The 23,058-nt window shown below is 38.8% G+C and overlaps 1 protein-coding gene across 4 annotated transcripts in view; it reads right to left on the bottom strand.

Moving 5' to 3' along the window:
- Positions 1–20,725, bottom strand: part of PALM2AKAP2 (PALM2 and AKAP2 fusion) — a 248,614-nt gene extending 227,889 nt beyond the window's left edge. Inside the window, exon 1 of one of the 4 annotated variants that reach the window (XM_026672320.2) lies at positions 20,329–20,725. In XM_026672320.2, coding sequence (XP_026528105.2) covers positions 20,329–20,373 — 45 coding nt within the window. In that variant the 5' untranslated portion in view covers positions 20,374–20,725. The remainder of the gene's footprint in view (positions 1–20,328) is intronic. The other 3 variants (XM_087957561.1, XM_026672319.2, XM_087957563.1) reach the window with 3 other exon arrangements.
- Between the last annotated feature and the right edge of the window lie 2,333 nt (positions 20,726–23,058).

Here is a 23,058-nt window from a genome sequence, read left to right as displayed (position 1 = left end):
TACAATTGAAAATTTTCTTTAAATTTGAAGATTTCATCAAAAGCTTATACTGTTGAAAAAATATTTTATGATTTAAGTTGGCAATAAGCATCTGCAGCTTCTGATTCCAGACTGTTGCTGCTACTGGAAACTGAACTCACCAGTTAGCTGGGTGACTTGTAGATTAGTAGAAGATCCCACCTGCAACGTGTCTATGCATTAGTTCTTTTTATCCACTTTAATATTAATTTTATTATTTTAACTTTTAATACCCCATGTCTTAATCCTGTAACTGTTTGATTTTTTATTTATTTATGGTATTGTAAGCAACTCAGGGTCATTTGATAGCGAGATGGGCAGCATGCAAATTTAATAATACATAAATAAATAAATAAAATACATCTTGGTAACACTAAAAGTTCCCATTGCCCCATATAGTTTCACTGTTCATAAAAGCTATTTCAAAATGGAGGAATAGTTTCTTCCCTGGACAATGTCCTCCATTAGATTTTTAGAACATCATTTTCTAGAACAGGGGTCTTCAAACTTGACAGCTTTAAGATTTGTGGACTTCAACTCCCAGAATTCCTCTTCCAGTCATGTTAACTCCAGTCACGTTAGCTCAAGATTACCACATAACCATTCCACACAACCTTGAAAAAATAAAAAAACAAAAGAGAAAGTAAAATTTCCTAAGCAGCTGTTCCCTCTTTCTCCAGCACCAAACTTTCCATCAAACAAACTCAACAGAGACCCAAGGCGACGGAACCATGGAAGTTACGGAGGTGGCTCCCCACCCGAGAAGTGGCTGAAACGCTTCCACGGTTCCTGCCGCTGCTGCTGCTGTTGTTGGAGATGGCGCTGGCGAGAGGCGCCAGCACCAGTGGGAATCGTGGAAGCTATGGAGGCCTGAGAAGCAGCTGAAACGCTGCCGGCGAACATCCCCGCCCGTTGACCCAGGTCTGCAGCAAAGGTGCTTGTGGGGGCCCAGTAAGGGAGCCCTCTGTGCTCCTGGTGCCCACCAAGTTCAAAGTCCCGGGCAGCCTCCTGCATTGGCCGTTAGGAGTGGCTGGTGGCGAGACTGGCGAGAGGCGCCAGCTGCTATGGAGGCCTGGCAGGGGCACCCTAGGCGAGCGGGCGGGGTAGGAGCCCTGCGCCCACCATGCGTTAGGGTGGCTGGTGGTGAGGAAGAACCTAGAGGAGCGAGGGGGGAATTAATTCACCCCAAAAAGACGTCCTAGCCGTTTTTGGGGGCTCAAAAATAAGACCCAGCCTTATTATATGAGAAACACGGCACTATATTAGAATGATGTCTTTCTTTCTTTCTCTTTCTTTTTTCTTTTTCTTTCTTTCTCTTTTCCTTCCTTCCTTCCTTCTCCTCTCCTTTCCCTTCCCTTTCTGTACTGTTTTCATTTTTCTTTATTTTTTAAAATATTATAATGCATACTCCTGGATGCTCCAAAGCATCTTTCTGTATCTGACTCCAACATGCCTCACAGTCCTGTAGATATGTTCAGTTTTGACGGTAGTCAGCAGAGTCTAGCAAACACAAACTCCTGTTGATCACTGCCTCAAATATCTTATAATACAGATTAAAGCACTGATATGAAATTGGCCAAAACTAATGCCTTCTCCTTGCCTGGCCTGTCACACCCAAAGGATAACTTTGGCTTGTTTACTGTACAGTCTGAAAGCAACAGCTGAGTCCTTTACAATCTGAAATGCTTCGCCTCTGGTGGGGAGTAAATTCACTCCTTGCTGCCAATGCTGAAGGGTGGAATGTGGCACATGGAAAGGATTTCTCAGAGTTCACTCTGAGAGGCCTGCCATGCCTATGTCTCAGCTGATGTTCTGAAGCTTCAGGCATTCTGGTGGAGTAGTAACAAGACGAGTAGATAATATTAGCATAGTTGGCAAGGCAAAGAGATGCTCTCCTGGTTGTCCCAGATCTCATTTCGTATAATCCATGCCTCTGGAAGGTTGGTAGAGCCCCAATCAAATGGTCTACATTCCACCTTGATACATGGCCTATGCACCAATCAGGGGGTGGTGTCAGGCAGTGGATTCCACATAGGATGCAAGGAAAAATGTAGGAAAAGGTATCTCAATAATGTAACTCTCCCAACCACCGCAGATTAGATGAGAGGGAACCACAATGGCTGGGTTTACACAATGCATTTAACTTTGTTACTGAATGAACCCCATTTCATGGATTCTAATTCCTAAGCATTGGATTCATACAACATAAAGGAGTCCCTGTGGATTTTACTCCATTCGTTATTGTCAACTAAAAGGAGCAGTGTTCATCTCCATTTCAAGGCCATTGAAGCAGCGCTGTCTAAAGACATTTCCATGGTCATGTGGCCAGCATGATGTCATGGAGCGCTGTTACCTTCCCACTGAAGTAGTACCTATTTATCTACTAACATTTACATGCTTTCAAACTGCTAAGAGCCATGGTGGCGCAGTGGTTAGAATGCAGTACTGCAGGCAACTTCTGCCAACAGCTGGCTGCCTGCAATTTGGCAGATCGAATCCCACCAGGCTCAAGGCTGATCCAGCCTTCCGAGGTGGGTAAAATTAGGACCTAGATTACTGAGGGAAATATGCTGACTCTATAAACTGCTTAAGAGAGGTCTGTAAAAGGACTGTAATGTGGTATATAAATCTAAGTGCTATTGCTATTACTAAAATGGCAGGAATACAAGCACAAGGAGAGTTCACCTTGTCATGTGACGCTCGGATCTTGAACCTGGGCTGTTGGCTTTCCAGCTGACAAGCCCAGCGTCTTAACTGCTGAGCCACCACGAAGCCCTTCATACAACATGGAAACTCACAAAAAGCTATATTCAAACTAAATAATTTGCATGTCATGAAGGTGCAACCACAGCCTAACGGATTGCATGGATACAGCCATTTTAGTGAGCCTCTGAATGCAACCTGACCAATGTTTGCAGCATTCTTGTGACATATTTAGGAAAAAATATGCATGAAACAAATGAACAAACTGATGAAAATAATATAGCAGAATTATGTTAAAACAAATTGCTCCAAAATTGAGCTCTAGGGCAAAGCAGCACGAACACATTCATGTGAACCTTTGTAATTTTCTTTTAAAATCTCAAAGTGATTAGAAAAGATGACAAATACAAGGATGATAACAAACTGAATTAAACCAAGATAATGTCATCCATCCTAAAGCAGATCTCACCTTGACTGCTCTGAGGTCTTTAGCATGTGGATGATGCAGTCTCTGTAGGGACCTCAAGACATAGGAAGCAGATTTTTTTAGACCTGGGCTCGTCAACCTGCGTAGGTCCTAGGTCGTCCTCTAAAGTTTGCTTTTCTGAAGGGGTCACATCTCACAAAAACCCTGGACTGTGGTGATCTCATGAAATTTCAACCATTTTAATTTTTCATGACATTTCATTTTGGTTGGGTGACTCCCGGTACCACTTTAAGGTGCAAATATTCCTTCTAACCTGTTGTGTTGACGACCCCTATTTTGCGTGTTCTGCTTCAGCTTCTCACTTTTTCTGGAGACTCAGAAATCATAGAACATTGTGGCCATAGCAAATACCCTATTTCATCAATAATAATGATTAATTTTAGTGTTCAACATCATTTTTTAATATATTTTTTCTAAAACAGAGAATCTATGCAAGAGGCAAACATTGTCCATGGCACAGCAGTTTTCATGCTGAATGTAGTTTTCTGTTAACTCAAGGAGGGTTGGATAGCACTTCAGTTCAGCACTCTGAATCTGACAGTACAATTTCTTGTTCATAATATTATCAATGAAACATTTAAAGAGGCATGTGCATGTATTACTTTTTTAATGTACAGGCTTATGCAAAAAATAAGACACAGTAAATCTATGACTGAATAATGTGACACTTTAATTAAATGATCTCTATCTCACAGCCTGATGAGACTCGTTCAATACTGTAAACACCATACTTTCCAGCCCAAGAAATATCTCTCAATGTATCCTTCCCCCTCTGGAAAATTAATTCAACATGTATGAGGCAACAGAAGAGGCATGGAAAATATCTGGAGCATGCCTACTCTTTTATCCCATTTTATGTCCTTTATTGCTAGAGCCTTTTGGAAGGCAATGTTCCTTTTCATGTAATTCTCCCGACTAGAAGTTGGGTGAAGACCAAGAAAGCTTTGATGTCCAACCCAAATACTTTTAATAGTTGGCTATGACTTTCCTACCAGATCAAACTAAGCTTTATCATACCCTTTTCTTCTTCAAATCAGTGTCTGCATCAACAGAAAAGACAGAAAAATTAGATTTGAGAAGGACACAGAGGCCTTTGTTTTTTATACTATAGTTACCAAAATCCAGCTTCTCCACAGCACAGCCTGAATGGCTGGGAATTACAATATCCAGATCTTATAAGCAAAATGTCTCAAAGGAAATAAACAGCGATGGAAGAACAATGATATAACACGCTAGGTAAAAAGATCTACTTCCAAAAGGGTGGTAATACCAGTCCAAATTTGCTATTTCTTATCTGTTGCTAAGATTCCAGATATACACTGGCTTCAGAGAGAGGTCAAAGAATTATGTCAGCAGCAATACAATCTGAAATATAAATGCGCATAGTATTACAGCATTAATGTCTTTCACTGGAACCATCAGAAGCATTACTGGTCCAAGAGAGAACATATCTATTTGATATAGTCCTCCCCATATCTTCCTCCAATTGGTGCCTTCAAAACCTCCCTGCTCATTGGGGATTCTAGGAATCCAAAACTTCTGAAGGGCATAAAGAAAAAGATGCCCATTTTCAGGGTCTTAGGCAGGTCTATCTCAGCCCTGCCAGAAAGGCTTGGTCTCTAACTATATTACCAGATCTGGTTTCAGATCTATATAGGAAGTGAAGTGAGCTCCACATGCACCAGTCAGTAAAGTCCCTGGCTGCAAATCAGGTAAGAAGCACTGCTAGTGATTAATTCTAAAAAGTCTCTCGTCAATTCCTGAATGAATTTAAAGCCATATCAAATGCCCTGTCGTAGTGTGGCCAAGATAATGAATGTTCTCAATTTGGAGTGACAACATTATTAGATGAGCCTTGCTCAACAAGTGGAAGGGACTCTGTAAATCAAAGAAAGTCAAAAAGCTAAGTCCCTAGTATTTGTTATTCAACTAAACCCATCTTAGACCAATCTTCCCCAGCATCATGATTTTCAGATTAAAGCTATATCTTTTAAAATTAAAACCCAGAATTCCATACAAGCAGTCCTTGACTTATAATCATTTGTTTAGTGAAGTTACAACGGCACTGAAATAAAATGACTTACAACCAGTTTTTACACAAAGGTTGCAGCATCTCAATCACATGATCAAAATTCAGGTGCTTGGCAACCAGCATGTGTTTACAATGGTTACAGTGTCCTAGGGTCACGTGATTGCCATCCGCTTAACAATCATGATTCACTTAACATTAGCAGTGATTCACCTAACAGTTGTGGCAACAAAGGTGATAAGATCAGGTGTGACTCATTTAACAACTGCCTTGCTTAGCAATCTAAATTTTGGTTTCAATTGTGGTCCTATGCTAAGAATACCAGTATATGAATGGCTATTGTATATGCTGGCTGGGAATTTTAGGATTTCTGGAGGTTGGGAGAAGCTGTTTTTGGCAACTTGTATGAGTTAATGGTTGAACAAAAAAGCATAGCCTGTTTCCAGAGGAATATATGTATAAATCTTGTTTAATGCAGTTTCTGAAAACAATGAATATGAAGCAATGAAGAAGGAAGACATTGTTACTTACACTACAAAATAGTTCTTTCTCTAAAGATCCATACAATTTATATCAATCAAAGACTTATACAATTTAAATCAATAATCATCACCACTATCACTATTATTATTACCTTAAACTCAGAGGTGATATTCAGCAGGTTCTGACCAGTTCTGGAGAACCGGTAGCAGAAATTTTGAGTAGTTCGGAGAACCGGCAAATCCCACCTCTGACTAGACATTTTACAGTATCCTTCCCATGCCATGCCCACCAAGCCACGCCCACAGAACCGGTAGTAAAAAAAATTGAATCCCACCACTGCTTAAACTCCACTCCCCACAACACAATTGATTGCCTTAAGGTGATCCCCAGTTTTGCTTAATGAATAAAGGTAAAACTTAGTGGTCCCTCTTACTCTGGACAACTAAATCTTGCCATGTGTTGTCAGTGAAAATAAACCTCTGATTTAATCAACTCTTCCTTTGGCTGAGTTCACATATCATGATAAGTTAAAAGAAAAATAAAATACATTATGGCTTACCATAATTGGTGAACCACGTCATTGAAGTGAAGATTTTGGGGTAATAAAGGGTTGAGAACTGACCATCTTACTTTAAAATAGATAAACTATGCTCTTTGCAGAAAGTCATGGCATTTCTTACTCATGACTTTATGCTGTGGACATAACTTTGGATAGGTAATAGTAATTAAAAATAATATAAGGCTATATTCCCCCTTGCAATTAAACAGAATCCTGGCAACAATAATTTCCCTCTTTGCCTCCATCATACTGCCTTGATCACATCTCCAACCCATCAATGACATGGTGTTCAGCTGTTCCTGGCTATAACAGTGTTAGCATTTTCCATGGTAAGAGCAGCAAAAAGATGCACAAATTTGGTAGGAGAGAAGTTCAAGTAATTGCAGCTAAACGGAACAGAGAGGCAGGGAAAGCAAACTTCATGCCAGTGTAACTCCTGCTGACTCAAGGATTGTTGGTAGCACTTCTAGTCAGTAGTGGAGAAAGATCACATGATAGCTGACATCTAGTTGCACCAAATAGATCATTCCTTGTGAAGTCAATTCCACATCTTTTTGAAGGATGAGGTGACTGGATGGAGTTGCGGAAGCAGTTGGCATAAGGTTAAATGGACTCCTGGGGATGGTAGAGGACAGGAAGGCCTGGAGGAGCATTGTCCATGGGGTCGCGATGGGTCAGACACGACTTCGCGACTAACAACACCAAATACATATAAATACATATATATTAATCACTGTCCATCTTGAATACATATCGGAAAGAGGAAGCTTGAGAGTTCACAAGGTTGATACTATATGAAACAAAATTGTGACTGAACTTGGATGTTTTGCTTCAGATACCATGAAGACTCCTCCCAGAAGGTAACAAGGAAAACTGGTCGTGAAGAGGATGTGTAGTGTCCCAGACAATACTGTGAACCTTGGTCAAGCATCAGTTATATGTATGTTATATGACTCTAGAAGGAAGTGAACTGCCAATAATCTTCTCCGCCATCCTCACCACTCTCTGCACCGCCTTCCTATCCAAAGCAGGAATGCTTCCAAACCAGACTGTAATGCAGTACGACAGGATGCTCTCGATCGTCCCTCTATAGAAAGTGGTAAGGACATGGGGGAGGAAGATGTACTTTTCTCATGCAACGCAGAAAATGCAGGCGCTGCTGTGCCCATTTCACTAGTGTCTTGCTCTTCAGCGGCCAAGCCAGCCTACTTTTTAGCTGCACAATATTAATTTTATTATAAAGATACAGTAACAATATGAATGCACTTCCCCACCTCCCTTTATGCTTTAGGAGGAATCTTGTCTGAGATGTTTTCTCACTTTACAGTTCTACCCTAGACTTGGGTTTCTTTTATCTGACTAACAACTTGCAAGTGGCTTTTTGTTCTGTCTTCCTTGGGCCACTCCATTACCCCTGCAACACACCCAGTAATTAATTAGATATTGTTATTACCTTTTTAACAACTAGAGTAAAATCATTCACAGAGAAGTCAGCTTTTGTTTTATTTAGCAAAAAGATTTATGATTTTGGCAGGCATGAATACTTGTAATCATTGTCCAGGAGCAAAACATCAAAGCAGTTGGCTCCATATAAGGCTTGGCCACAGGTAGGGATTATTTTATTATTACTGCTGACTCAATTACAAGGCAAGGGTTTGTTTTTTTTTGTTTTTTTTTTACGTTGTGGTACAAGCTGGTTCTTAATACTGACTGTTCTCTTTCCCTAACCCACTGCAATTATTTGAAGGAATTATTTTGCCTGTCATACCACCCACCAAGGGGCAACTAAAAATATTCTTCTCTTTAATTTTAGAGTTATGCTTTTCACCACGATTCCCAGAATCTTTCGCCACTGAACTATAAGGGCTAAAACTCCAGGAATTGCATCGGCCCTCACTCTGCTAACCAATTCCTCCCTCCGATTACCCAAATGTTATAGTCTCCTCATAAGATGAAAGGCTGAAATCCCAGACATTTATTCATTCAAAGTTTTATCCATTGCAATCAAGAAATTTTCCCAAAATAAAAAAATATAATATAAAAAAAAAAAAAAAAAAAAAAAAAAAAAAACCCCCCCCCCCCCCCCCCCCCCCCCCCCCCCCCCCCCAAACAAAAAAAAAAAAAAAACAAACCCTTCAAAAAAAACAAAAAAAAAAAAAAAAAAAAAAAAAAAAAAAAAAAAAAAAAAAAAAAAAGAAACAACAAAGAATATATCCTCTTCTTCCCCCTCTTATCTAAGACTTAAGTAGATATTGTGTAAGGTGATTTGCCTGAAGTGCTTCAGGGCAGAAATCTGAGAGCCAAAAATGGTCAACTTCATGGGGCAGGGGCTACAGAGGTTTTGCAAATATTTTATATAAGTAAGGCAACATCTACTTCAAACTGACTGTAGGTAACTTCAAGTAGCTTGCCATTCTCTTTTTCTGTGATTTTTTTAATTCCCTCAGGCATATCCTGCTCATGCTCGTTTGCTTTTTTTATACAGGTAATCCTCGACTTACAACAGTTCATTTAATGACCGTTCAAAGTTACAACAGCACTGAAAAAAGTGACATAACCATTTTCACACTTACGACTGTTGCAGCATCCCCATGGTCACATGGTCAAAATTCAGACACTTGGCAACTGACTCATATTTATGACAGTTGCAGTGACCCAGAGTCGTATATGATCATCTTTTTGACTTTCTAACAAGCAAAGTCAATGGGGAAGCCAAATACACTTAACTGTGTCACTAATTTAACAACTGCAGTGATTCACTCAACGGTGGCAGGAAAGGTCGTAAAATAGGGCAAAATTCACTTAACAGATGTCTCTCTTAGCAACAAAAAAAATGGGTTCTGTTGTAGTTGTTATGTCGAGGACTACCCATACACAGGAGGAATACGAATAAGCATGGGATAGGTAAAAATCTCTTCAATGTGTCAACTTCAACTGACCTTAGGCCCAACAATCATTCGTAAGAAATTTAATCAAGCAATATCTGGAAGGGCATGTTATTTTCTCCCTTTTCACAACATACATCCAAGTTTACCATATTTGTAAGAAGACTAAAATCTACCATCCCCTATCTCCTTAATATATAGAACATATGGAAAAGGCTCAAGTCTCAATTATATTAGTTTGTAAGCCAGGAGTTCTTGGATACAAAACCAAAAGAACTAAAATTTCTGCTCCAGTTTTATATTAGCCAAAGAAAACAGCCTTGAATCCAGCACTCTTCCTGACAGATGTTAATGCCATGTAGACTTTAGGCTTCAAAGTGTGAGCTTCTTTTTCCATAGCTACTTTTCTTGTAAGCAGCCAACATGTAAAGTGTGCGTGTGGGGAGAGGATGGAATAAGTGAGGAATGGAGGAGAAAGGGAAGGGCAAATCATATTGGAAACAGACAATGGAGTCTTATTCTCAAACATAAATGAAATCCAGCCACTTTACAGCTGTGCCCTTCTGTGACCCAAGCCAAAATATCAGGCAAAATGCAAGTGCCCGTCATACATTTGAAGCCAATGCAATTTCAAGTAGCCCAATGGAATCTGGCTAATGGACCAACTATTTGGTCACTTGGATATCAAGAATTTCAATTCCAAACACAAGACATCCAGAATGTCTGCCAGACAGAATGTCTGTCTATGTGCTTCTTATTTTGTAGCAATTTTTACATGCTAAATGTTTCTTACAAATAAAAAACATATGATGGAAGAAATCAGCACACATGAAGAAGAGTGGAAAAGAGAAAGTCATTTATTAAAATACACCTGATCTCAACAATGAGTTTATGTTGATTTTTTGCCTTATAGCTCCACCATGCAAACAAATTCCCTCCTTGAGATGGGAAAATATTTGCTGTATTCATATTTTAATACACACTTGCTCAATTTCACACCTTCAAACTCATGGGAAAATAGCAACTGTTATTATTCACACAATTCTTCCAACTTTGTGATTTAAGCTGACCATAACAAATTTCCACAACAGTAGTATTATTAAGGGAAAAGTGGTGACATTTGGAGAAAATAAATTCATATTAGAAACATGGATACATTAGCCAAAAATACATTCAGTGAATATATTTTCTCACGAAGTTAACAAAAAAAATTGATGCAAATTAAATTTAAAAATGAAAACAGAAATGTTAAAAAAAATTTCATCCATTTTCTCCCAAAATTTTCATATTTGTAAATTCATCTATTCAAAATCTTTGATAAAAAAATATTTTGTCAAAGCTATTAAGATGTGTTCTGGCTGCATTCAGATTTAATATTAAAGTATAGATTACATGGCAGTGCTTCAAACTTGTGGCTGCTACAATTTCCTCAGGTGTCCAGATGGCTGGCTCACAAATTCTGAGGGTTAAAGTCCACAGGTCATAAAGGGGCCATAGTTGCTCTAAACTATATCCATGAGTAAGAACATTATTTTGTTTTAGATTTCAAATAATGGTGATCAGAAGCAGAATTTCTAATAGCCTTCTCATGAGTCCCTGAAGGCTACTCATGGTAGGGGAAACACACTAGCCAAAATTTGTGCATATAACATTAAACCACAGTTTATATTATGTTTGAATGCAGCCCATACTTAAACTGTTATTTCAGTTTTTATCTATTGGATGTATATGGAGTGATTAAGAAAACATAATAATAATCTTGGCTCTATATTAGAAGCAAGAACATGCTTGCTTATGGGCCAATTCAGCTTTTTTTATAAAACAGCAGCCATTTACAAGAACTCTCACATCTCGCAGTATATTTCTTTGCCAAATCTTCAGCGGAGTAACAAGCACACCATAACAAACTAATTATACCAAATGAATTAAAATTCATTGAATCTGTCCTTCCTTTCAGATTGTTAGATAAAGAATCCAATGATCTTACTGAATAAATATATATACATAACATATTAAAAATAACTGTAATAAAAATAAAATACCTTTACTAAATCTGCAATAGTCATAAAAACTTAAAATATTTCTCAGAGAATGCCTCTTATTGTCAAGGAAACAAATAAAGCTTACCCAACAAGAATAGTTGATTTTCTTTCAGAAGCAGGCTACTATGATACAGTATACACATCAAAAGATAAAAACAAAACTCAGCTTACTTTATTCTTAAATTATTCACAAATAAATGCTTCTAAAATCTTTGAACAGTTTGTGAAATCTTTAACTGTGTCATCTCTGACAAAACTATTTCTCTAAGAAATTTCAGTTGTTTGTCTTAATATTAATTAGAAGAAGTGAAATAACTCTAAAATGTCAATAAAAGAATTTTTTTTGTGGTGGTTGGGTGAATCGCGTGAATTGTCTTATGCGGTTGTGGAGTTCTCCATCTGTTACTAGACTACAAAATCCAACTGCTCTTGCTTACTTGTTGGCTCATTCTAATGGGAATTAAAAGCCAAGAACATTTGGTGATCATATTTCTCAACACTGCTCAAAAATAAATGGCAGAGAGCCAGAGTGATAGCCTGAATAGACAAGACAGTACAATCTAAGTTCTTGGGTAGCACTGCAAATCTTAAGAAAGCACCTGGACTCTCTCCAAAAACTGTCCCCACATTGTAATTTTAAAATTGTTAGAACATTGGAACATTATTAGATGCTCGATAAATAATCATATTTAATAGTTAATTTAGATTGCACATTAATTTAAAATAAAATTTATTTTGTACTAGGTTGACGTGGAGCACTAATAAACTACTAAAAAAGCCAATGTACAGTAGTACTCATTACCTCCACTAAGGTTGCCTCTCCTGTAAACTAATAGTCTTAAACTAGGAGAATCTGCTTACAAGTGTCCATGGAGTCTGTCTCCTTTGATCTAGTCACGTTTCTCCACCTTGACATATGCGGACAAAGATATATGGGACTTCAACTCCCAAAATTCTCCAGCTACTCTTGCTGGCTAGGCAATTCTGAAAGTTGAAGTCTATACAACTTCATGTTGCCAAGGTTGAGGAACACTGGTCTATGGTAAATGAGAGATTAGAATATGGTGATTTTATATAGGTGTCAGGAACAAAGTAATGACTATCATTACTGGCCTTTTTCCCAACTGACAGTGACTTTGTTCTGAATTTCCTTTTCTGATCATGGAAATTAAAGTGTAATGAATTGGATGCTCCAGAAAGTCTATTTCCTATAACTGGCAGAAAAGGGTAAAAACTCCAGTATATAAGATGATGAATGGCCAAATTGGGATGCCAGTTCATAGTGGTCAAACCACATTTTAGTTGCAAAGCCTGAATTGTTTCTTTCCTAAAACCAGAAAATCATGCAATTTACACAGTAAAAAAAAACACCCTATAGATGCCCTTGTCTTGGAAATGTAGTATTTTATCCAGGTAATATAAATAACCCTTGTAATATGCAGCTGGGGTGATCCTGAGTAAAGGTATAGATATACAAAAAATGTATAATTTATTTGGTCTACCCCAACATAAATTCTTCAACAGTTTTAATCACAGAAGAGCTCATGCTACAATTCAAAACAACCAGACACTCTATTTAAGTACCTGTGATTTGATTTCAGAAGTAGATCACTCAAAGAACAAAAGGTAAACTAAGTTGACACTCACCGGTGAGGTTATATGTTTTTTATCAGTTTTTTTTTACCAGGTTTCCAACCTGATTTTGTTTACAGAACACTGCGTTGGTCATTTGAATTAGGATTGCTCTATGAGCTTTCAAGAAAAAACATTATTTGGACAAAGATAAAGTTTGAATAAGAAGCGACACATCACATATGTGTTCTAATCAGAATGATTTTTTATTCTAACTGGCACATAGAAGTAAAACGTTAGAAAAAGTGCCAAGCAAAATACCTTCTACTGGTCTTCTACTGTCCCATGAAACTGATTATTCCTACTTTGTACTTTCCTTCCCAAGCTAAATTAACCATTGAGAAGGGCGGTTAGAACTGGCAAAAGTGACTTTCCCTCCTATGAATATGCATATCTTTAAAAAATTGTCTCAGTTTAATTGAAAATTATAACAGAGACGATAGTCACAAACTGAGGCAGGAGCCAACCAAAAATTGAGAGAGCATTTTTCTCTTGGCATTTTGGCCTTCTCAGGCAAGAAATCGATGTGAGGCCTCTCATAACAGTAACAGTGTCCTATCTGTAGCCATATTAGTATTAAATAATCTGATCAGCTCTGTCAAACAAACATATTTAAAAGCATGCAAAGACACTTGCCAAAAAGGCAAAGGATATTCACATTCCCTTCTTAGCCAACCTCAAAGGAAAGCTTTGACAGACTACATTAGCTGCTCCTTCAAAGCTCAAACACAAAAAGCCTTTTATTTATTTTAGACAAGGAAATTCTAAATTGTCACAAGGCAAAAATAAACTTGTCTGTGACATGGGGGTCAGAAATTAAACATGAGAAGCAGGAAATTGTTCAAAGTAATGGATCACACACTTCTAGATTTCCAAAGATCTAGAAACATCATCTGTGAACTAGTTAAAAAGGCACCCTTTTTCATTTTTGAAATGTCCCGGCCTCTGCTTTCAGGGAGAAGGAACAGTGATTGAATACCCCACCCTGTAACCTGGCCAAAATGATCACAGGCACCAAATGGAAGTACCAGAGAAAGAATCATAATAGGTAAATGTTACAATACAGGTGTATTTCAGAGATATTGTGATTTCAGTTCCAGACCACCACAACAAAGCAAATATAGGTAGTCCTTGATTTATGACTGGTTGCTTAGTGATCATTCAAAGTTATGACTGACCCCCCCAAAAGGAACTTATAACACAGATTTGAAATTCAATGTCCGCTCCCCTGTGGTCACATGATCACTTTTTGGGCAATTGGTATGCATTTATGGCTGTTTGGAGTGTTCTGCAGTCAAGTGATTGCAATTTACACTGTTTTTTCCAGAAATGAACATTTACTTCTCTTTTCCAGCAAAAAAATACTCCATAGGAAACAAGGGGTTTGCTTAATGACCATATCGATCACTTTACCACCACTGCATTCACTTAATGACCACTGCAAGAAAGGCTATAAAATCAGGTGTGATCACGTAATGGCTGACTTTACAATCACCACAACTTACAAGCAAAATTGCAGGTTTAATTACAGTCATAAGTCAAGGACTACCTGTACTGCAATAAAGCACGTCACATAATTTTTCTTTTGTTAATACTGATAAGATTATCAAAACCTACCAGATTCTACTATAGCCATTTTCATATCATCATCATTTTATTCTGCCTTTTAAAATATATTGGATCAATTCAAAGTAGCAAATGTATCTAATACTCTTGCCCCCTATATTTCCCACAATAACCCAGTTGATTTTCATGCATAAAGCAGAATGGTCTCCTGGTTTCTAGGCCAGGACCTTAGCCACTGCCCCAAATTCTCTCATACTACCACTTTATATGTGATCAAGTTAATAGCAGAACATCTAGCACTGGCACCTGCATTTTTATTTTCCCCACACACTATCTTTCTCCTTTTATATCATCTCTTTTAGATTTAATTTAAAGAATATCATTTTTTTATGTATCAATAAGCTTATCTGGGAGCCCTTAAAAATGAAAAGCAGAATATGAATGCTTGTATAAATGATCAGGAATATGGATGGAGACAAAAAGGTTTCATTTAACATAAATCACCTTCACCTGATTAATACACAAATTAGGATGTATTTTTTTCAGTTTCTTTAATCACACACACAACGGGTAATGCTTATAAACCAACCATAGAATAGCACTTAGATTTATATACCGCTTTATAGTGCTTTATAGCCCTCTCTAAGTGGTTTACAGAGTCAGCATATTGCCCCCAATAATTTGGGTCCTCATTTTACCCACCTCGGCAGGATGCAAGGCTGAGTCAACCTTGAGCCTAGTGGGATTTGATCTGCCAAATTGCAGTCGGAGTAGCTTGCAGTACTGCGCCACCAAGGCTCTAGAATAGTAAGCAATACCTTGAAAAAATGTGTTTATTAGGGAAATGCATTTTACAAGTTTTTTTTAAAATAATAAAGTGATGCAAAAGTACAAAAAAACTTGTCCTGGAAAAACAAAAACTTTATTGAAAATGAAATAAATTTCTTCATTTATAACTAGAAAACACCAATCACACGTTTTACCTGTGGGAAACCATTAATTTTTAATTTTTGCTCCAAATGAAATGTGTTTTCTATCTGTTCTGATCTATTTTGCATTATAGCTACTGAGATAATTCATGCAGTTCATGAGGCATGATGAATTGTAAACAAACCAGAGAGAGACAGACAGACAGACACTAAGCGCAAAACATCAAATAATCCAGGGCAGTCATTATAAAGACACACACAAAATGAATCACTCAGAAGGTGCTTTGCTATTTTATCCCCAAAGGAAAACTCTAGAACAGCATTTCTCAATCTTGGCAACTTCAACTTGTGTGAACTTCAACTCCCAGAATTATCAGCAAACAGAATTCTCCAGAAGGCTAGAGAACTCTGGAAATTTAAGTACACACATCTTAAAGTTGGAAAACACTGCACTAGACCAAGAGCTTGGCGACTTTAAGATGCTTGGATTTCAGCTCCCAGAACTCCCCAGCCATAGTCCATGCACTTTAAAGCTGCAAGTTTGAAAAACGCTTGTCTAGAACAGTTCCTTTTAATTTACCAGATAAATACCTTGAATAATGAAAGTTAAGCTCAGGAAGAACGTTCTATACAATAGATGGTCCTCAACTTACAAGCATTCAAAGCTACAACAGCACTGAAAAAAGTGATTTATGACCAGTACTTATGCTTATGACCACTGCACCATCCCCATGGTCACATGATCAAAATTTGAAAGCTTGGCAACTGGTACATATTTATGACAGTTGTCGCATCCTGGGATCATGTGATTGCCATTTGCAACCTTCCCAGCCAACTTCCAAAAAGCAAAGTCAATGGAGGAAATCTGATTCACCCAACAACTATGATTCTCTTAACAACTCCAAGGATTCACTTAACAACCACAGCAAGAAAACTAGTAAAATGAGATAGGGCTCACTTAACAACCATCTTGTTTAACAATGGAAATTCTGGTTGCAACTGTGGTTGTAAGTCAAGGACTATCTGTAATTGTATCCCTGTTTTCCTTAATGAAGAAAAGTGACATCAGATAGACTAGCTTTAATCAAGTAACTGTAGCCTAAGTCTAAGTAACTATGGCCCAACTTTCCAAATATCCAATCCGAATCACATACGACCTTGCAGGTCGTATGCAACCCTGTGAGTGGAGTCAGCAAGGACATAGCAAGCGATCAGTTATTAATCCCAGCCAACAGTTTACTGCAGCACACAATGAAAACTAAGTTGATTTTATTTGTTGTGGGGGGTACTTTGAGTTCATGTTGACCCTTGGCAACTTCCTGGACAAGTCCCTGCAGTTTTCTTGCCAAGATTTCCAAAGTGGCTTGCCATTGCCTTCTTCCTAGGGTTGAGAGGGGTTAGCCCAAAATCACTCAGCTGGCTTCACACTTAACATGGGACTAGAATTCCTAGAATTACTACACCAATGGTCTAACATGAAATTGTCTTCATATTCCTGATCTTTTACACTTCAATTTTTATTGGACATCTATCTAACCAGTGAAAGTATGATGTTACAATATTATGGAGGAAAGAAGGTTTAAGAATTCTAGTTCTGTATTTCTCAGGCATAATGTATATGAAAGTTTAAAAGTTCTTATCTACTCCAGAAATGTAATAGGAAGATAACAGATTTTAGCATTTTAAGATTTAGAAAATTAATTTTAAGTATGTTCTACTTATCTTGATTCTGTTACAATGTTCTCATTGGTCAGACCGATTATAAATCTACTCAACTGAATAATGCACAATTCTGTAGAGATTTTAGGTCCTTACTAAAGCATGAATCATACAGGGGCAAGTCATATGTGCAACATCTATCTCAAATGACCAAATGACCACTGCAACATAGCAGGTAATTATAAAAAAGCAACCTAGTCTTGACACTGCATATTCTAACTGCACATTCAAATTAATAAACATTTGGTAACTGCTGATCTCATACTCATTTTTATTTACCATCATTCTGGTTTTTAATAACTAAATTTTAAATTCTAAAGAAATGTGGGGGGGAAACATCTCTCTTTTATCTACAGGTAGTCCTCAACGTACGATCATAATTGAGACCAGAATTTCAGTTGTTAAGCAAGGCAATTATTAAATGAGTAATGCCCAATTTTGCAACTTTCTGCCACAATTGTAAGCAAATCATACAAATGGTTGAGATATGTGGCTGTTAAGCAAATTTGGCTTCCCCCATTGACTTTCCTGGTCAGAAGGCGGCTGGGAAAGTCACAAATGGTGATCATATGATCCTGGGATCATTATAAATACATGCTGGTTGCCAAGTACCCAGATTTTGATCACATGACTGTGGGGATGCTGTGACAGTTTCTAGGTGCAAGGCCCAAATGTCACTCTTTTCATGGCCATTGTAACTTTGAATGGTCAATAAATGAATGGTTGTAAATTGAGAACTATTTTTGAGTCAATGCTACCAACTCATTCTTGAGTTGGTAAAAAGATATGTTAGCATGAATTGTGCTTTGTTTCTTTGTCAAAAACCAGTTAAGAGTCAGTGAAATTATACTAGAAGCAATTTTAAAAATCACATTTAGACAGCAAAACCAATACAGTGTGAAGTGGAGAGCCGAATGCAATGAAATTTCATTTTAATATATGTTGATCAGTCTACATTTAAAGTGACAATAAAGTTTGCATTGCACTGCATTGCACTGCATTGCATCTTAGCAGAAAATAAAGAGCATTATGTGAAAGGCTCTTTCAAATGTGAAGATATGTAATTATTGGTTGAACAAGACAGTGAAGATATGTAATTATTGGTTGTAGTGTATCAGTGTGGTTTGGTGGTGAAGAGATCAGGTTAGAAACTGTGAATCTTTGCGTTCTGGTTCCATCTTAGGCAAAGCTGGATGATCTTGGCCAGTCCCTCCCTCTCAGCCCTAGGAAGTAGATAATGGCAAACCATGTTGGGGAAAAAAACTTGTAATGTACAGACATCTGTTTGTATAAAACCCAGCCCAAGCACATCAGCCTTACCAAGTGGAGAGAAAAGCATCCATACTAATGATGGACAACATGAGCTACCTCAAGAACAAGGTCAGAGGAGAAGAGCAGAAACACACAATCACCTCTTGGCCTTAACAAACTTTCTCCAAAAATATTCTTAGACAAAGAGATCAAACAGGGTGGGGGTGGAGAAATCAGAATATATAAGAACTCTAGATTCAAATCAGAGAGCAGTATTAAATGCCTAATACATTCACTATCAGTTCTAATATCTAATATTCAAATCAGTTCTGCAGGAGCTGGTTGAAATCTGTATGATCACAGATTTTAAATATCAAATAAAATTTCCTATATATTTTCATTAATTTATATTTGTCTGAAGTTTCCCAGGACAAATGAAAAACGCATGCAGAAGAACAAAGACTAGTCCAAAAATTCTTTTTGGTGTTTCTATTCCTCCTCCTTCCCTCCACTTCCCATTAATTACATATTTGATAGAAAATCACATGTTTGACTCACATTAAATATTAAACAAAACTGGCATTATTCAGCTGCCAGTTTTATGCCCAAGATGTTTGAATAAAGGGTGTGGCTTATAATGGAGTTTATATGATGAAAAGTGTTCAGATAAACTTTTAGCATATGAAATGGACTTACAAGCCCTTTTAAATCAAGAATATAGCATGTTCTCTCTCAATATTATCATCCTCCAAGTCCTTGTTGGTGATTGTAACAAAGATTACAATGCTAGCTGGTCTACTGAATTCCTATTTATGGTATTCTTCAATCTCTCTCTCTCTCCCTTCCCCTCTCTCTGTGCGTGTTTAACAGTTGTGTAAGCTGATGTAGAGGTTCAGGGTTTGTCCTTCAAACTCCTACATATGCAGATATTCATTTTACCTGTTTTTTTAAATAGAAAAATTTATTAAATTAAAATTTATTAAAATAAACAGGGAAGAGAAAGTGTCCCTTGAGTCAAGTTCAACACAAGACAACTTTATGGCTTGTTCATACAGGCTTCTTGGCAACAATACAGAAGTAGTTTACCACTGCCTACCTCCAGGATTGTTTTGACTTCCCAGTCCAGTCCACAACCTCGGTATTTCCCAATAGTGCCACATCAAAATAGCATCCTGGTCCAACCCTGCTTAATTTCCAAAAACCAGATAAGGACTTCAAGTACTGCCAAAGTTACCCTTCAGAATCAGAGGAAGTCAGTCAAGGCAGCAATAGCACATGCTTACCCGAGAGAATTAACGGAACTCACTTCTGAATAAACAGCACTGCAAATCGATTACCAAAGCCTTACAAACTGTATGTAAGTTGCTGAGTTTTTAGTATTGGCACTGCAAACGGATCACCAACACTATGTACAGTGTACTTGACTTTGTCTCAATTCACAAAGCAACAGCCAACTCTTACTATCTGTAGCAAACCACTGCAAATTGTGAGTGCATCTGCCCTTAAAAGAGAATGCATTCTTTATGCTTCTATTTAGTTCTGATGCAACTACCGATCTACATTTTGTGAATTAATATTTTGTACACAGATAGATGACATGATCTATCTATCTATCTATCTATCTATCTATCTATCTATCTATCTATCTATCTATCTATCTATCTATCTATCTATCTATCTCTTTCCTATTCACCTCAATCACATGCAAACCCACTACAACTCTACAACTATGCACGGCCAAAGGCAGACAATTTGCTCTTCACAAAGCAATGAAGCCAATGCAAAAAAAAAAAAAAAAAAATGAAAGGGCAAACTCAGCACAACTTCGCCAGGGCGCATTTTACAACGGGGGAAAAAAACAGGGGCGGGGGGGGGACCGAGGTGAGGGGAAAAACCAACCGTCCAGCTCTTGTGAGGGAATGCGGAGCAACCTTTTAAGACTCTGGATTTCCCCACGTTCACACATAAAGAACCGGGGGAGAGAGAGAGGGAGAATAAAAACCAAACAAGCCGAAGCAGACTTACTGCAATCGCTTGCAGCCTTTCCTTGTGCAATTCAGCCTCCGCCATCCTTGGGCGCGCGGAGGATGCAGCAAACCGCAGAGAGGACCTGGCAAAGCAACGAGGGAATCGCGCTTCCGAGTTATTGAACGCCGCCGAGTGGAAAAAGTCAAGCCGGGTGGATTCTGGTCGTGGAGGGGGTGAGAGAGAAAAAACCCGCCACAGCTCGGGAAGTCAACGCATTTCAAACCGGCCTGGTGCCCGCCTGCTTCCCAGCTGCAGGGCTGCTGTTAGCTACATTTCATCGCTGCGTCTGGGCGCCACCGCCGCTGCTGCTGTCACACGACAGCATTGCCAGCCCAACGCTAGCGCGGTCCAGGGTTGCAATCTTTTTTTTTTTTAAATTACATTTATTTTTCCCACCCCCTTTTCTCTCCTCTCCTCCTTGACGTTTCGCAGCGCTCGCTCCTCCTCTGGAGCGCTCTCGCTTACACCAAGGAGGCTGGACGTCGGCGGCGTCTGTAGTAATCAAAACCTGCCCAAACAGACGCGGGCGGGAGGACGCGGGGTGTGGGGGTGAGAGGCGCGGCGACGGCGCAGCCCGACGCGGGGAGCCGAGAAGAAGGTATTTCCCCCGCCTCGCGGCCTTGGTGCCGCCGCTCTCTGCGCGGGGCTCTCCCTGAGAGGGAAGAAGAAGAAAAAAGGAGAACGAATCGCTGCCCCGGAGCTTCCCGGGTGTTTCCTTTCACCCAGCGTCGGGAGCCCGGCCTGTCACGCTCCTCTGCGGCTCTCTCTGCCCTTTGATTTGTGTTTACGGTAAAGGAGGCGAACCTGCGGTAAAGTACAGGTAGTCCTCGACTTACGACCGCAGTCGAGTCCAAAATTTATGTTGCTCAGTGAGACATTTCTCAAGTGAGTTTGGCCCCCTTTTAACCACCTTTTCGTGCCACGGTTTGTTAAAGTGAGTCGCTGCAGTGGTTAAAGTTAGGACACACAGTTGTTAAGTGAACCTCACTTCCTTCCCCTGCTTGTCAGGTGGTCGCAAAAGGGGATCGCATGACCTCGGGGCACAGCAACGGTCATCAATGTGAACCAGTTGGCACGCATCTGAATTTTGATCAAATGATCATGGAGATGCTGCAAAGGTCATAATGGAAAAATGGTCATAAGTCACTTTTTTTCAGTGTTGTTACTTTGAACGGTGAGTAAATGATCTGTTGTAAGTAGAGGATCACCTGTCTACTTGAGCAAGGGAAGGCTCTTATCTTCCCCTCCTGCTTTAGCTCATCCAGCTAACCTGTAGGGAAAGGATGACAGGGAGGCCATCTTCTCCCCTGTAATATTTTGCTTGGTTTAAAAAAATGTTCCTTGGGCAAGGCACTCTTGCATGGGAAAAACATAGAGGAGAACTGCGAAGGAGCCTTCCCAGCTCCACTGTCGCTTCCAAACATTTCCTCCTCTTAAGGGCTCTTGTCTAAACACAACTCTAGGAGAAAAAGAAAAAAATGAAGAATTGGTAAGCTTTCAAGGCCTCCAGAACTGCTCATCAGGCAAGATGTCATAAAAAGACAAGTAGCATGTGTGTGGAAAGTGAGGAAAAACATGAGGCCTTGGAGTGCGGAGAAATGGGTTTGATACCCTGGCCATCTATTGAACTTCACAACTTCTGAACTGATTCTTGGTAATAAGAAAATATACTTGCACGGAAAACCTTCTACAGCAACACAGATGGATTTCTGTAATTCAGCTAATCAGAGATCACACATTTAGGCAGTCTCTGCCATTGGAAGTCGGTTTCATTGGACTGCCATGCTGTGGCTAGCTTTGCACAACGGGCTTAACCAGGACCACTGAAGACATATTGGCTTGATTTGAACTTATATCACAAGCTTGGTTAGCTTTATGCTTGACCTGGTGTATTTCTAGAGCTTAACTCTAGAAAAAGGATGAATATATTTAATAAATATCACATATACACGTGTCTATGCAGGAACAGTATAACCATTTTTTTAATACCTTCAAATCAGTGCTGACTCATGCAAATTGCCTGGACTAGTCCCTGCAAAATTTCAGAAGTGGTTTGTCATTACTTTCTTCCTGGAGTTGAGAGGGACCGACCCCAAATCACTCAGCTGGCTTCAGGCCAAAGGCAGAACTCAAACTCCTGTAGCCTGGTATCTTAGGTGTTAGGCTAAACTGATTCTATAACCAGTTGATGTATAAAAAAAAATTTAAAAAAGTTTCAGATAGACCTCCGTTTTGGAAAATAAGCTTAGTATCTTTTAAAGCAAATATCTGCATACTCAAAGCAGTAATTGATGGGAACATCTTATTGTTTTATTTTCTAAGACTGAATCCTAAACAGTATAAACTGAACTGTCCACTCCTTCCCAGTACCCCTAACTTCCATATGTGAATAACACCAAACAATGAGATAGACATTAAACTTCATGTTAAATTGTTTCCAATAAAATTTAATTTAAATATTAAGTGCATGTCCTTCATAAAGGTGTTCTGCAAACATGGAATGTTTTGCTGTATTTCCTTTGAATTATTCCTCAACTGAAAGAGAGATGTTCCAATGTGGGGTAAGCTGAATTGGATCCATACAGTCCCATACCAGCCTGCTGATATGTAGTCAGGATGAATTAAAATTGCCTCAAGAGCCAAGGCAGATGCCCCATTCCAGGTAGAAAGATCTGCAGATGTTTCTGATTAAGATGGATTTTTCTGATGGAAAACATGCTCCCATTT

This window comes from Notechis scutatus, chromosome 2 (genome assembly GCF_049901735.1).
Source record: "Notechis scutatus isolate UNSWTSFEM ecotype Mainland chromosome 2, rNotScu1.2, whole genome shotgun sequence".
Taxonomy (NCBI): domain Eukaryota; kingdom Metazoa; phylum Chordata; class Lepidosauria; order Squamata; family Elapidae; genus Notechis; species Notechis scutatus.
This window is presented reverse-complemented; position numbering and strand designations above follow the sequence as displayed.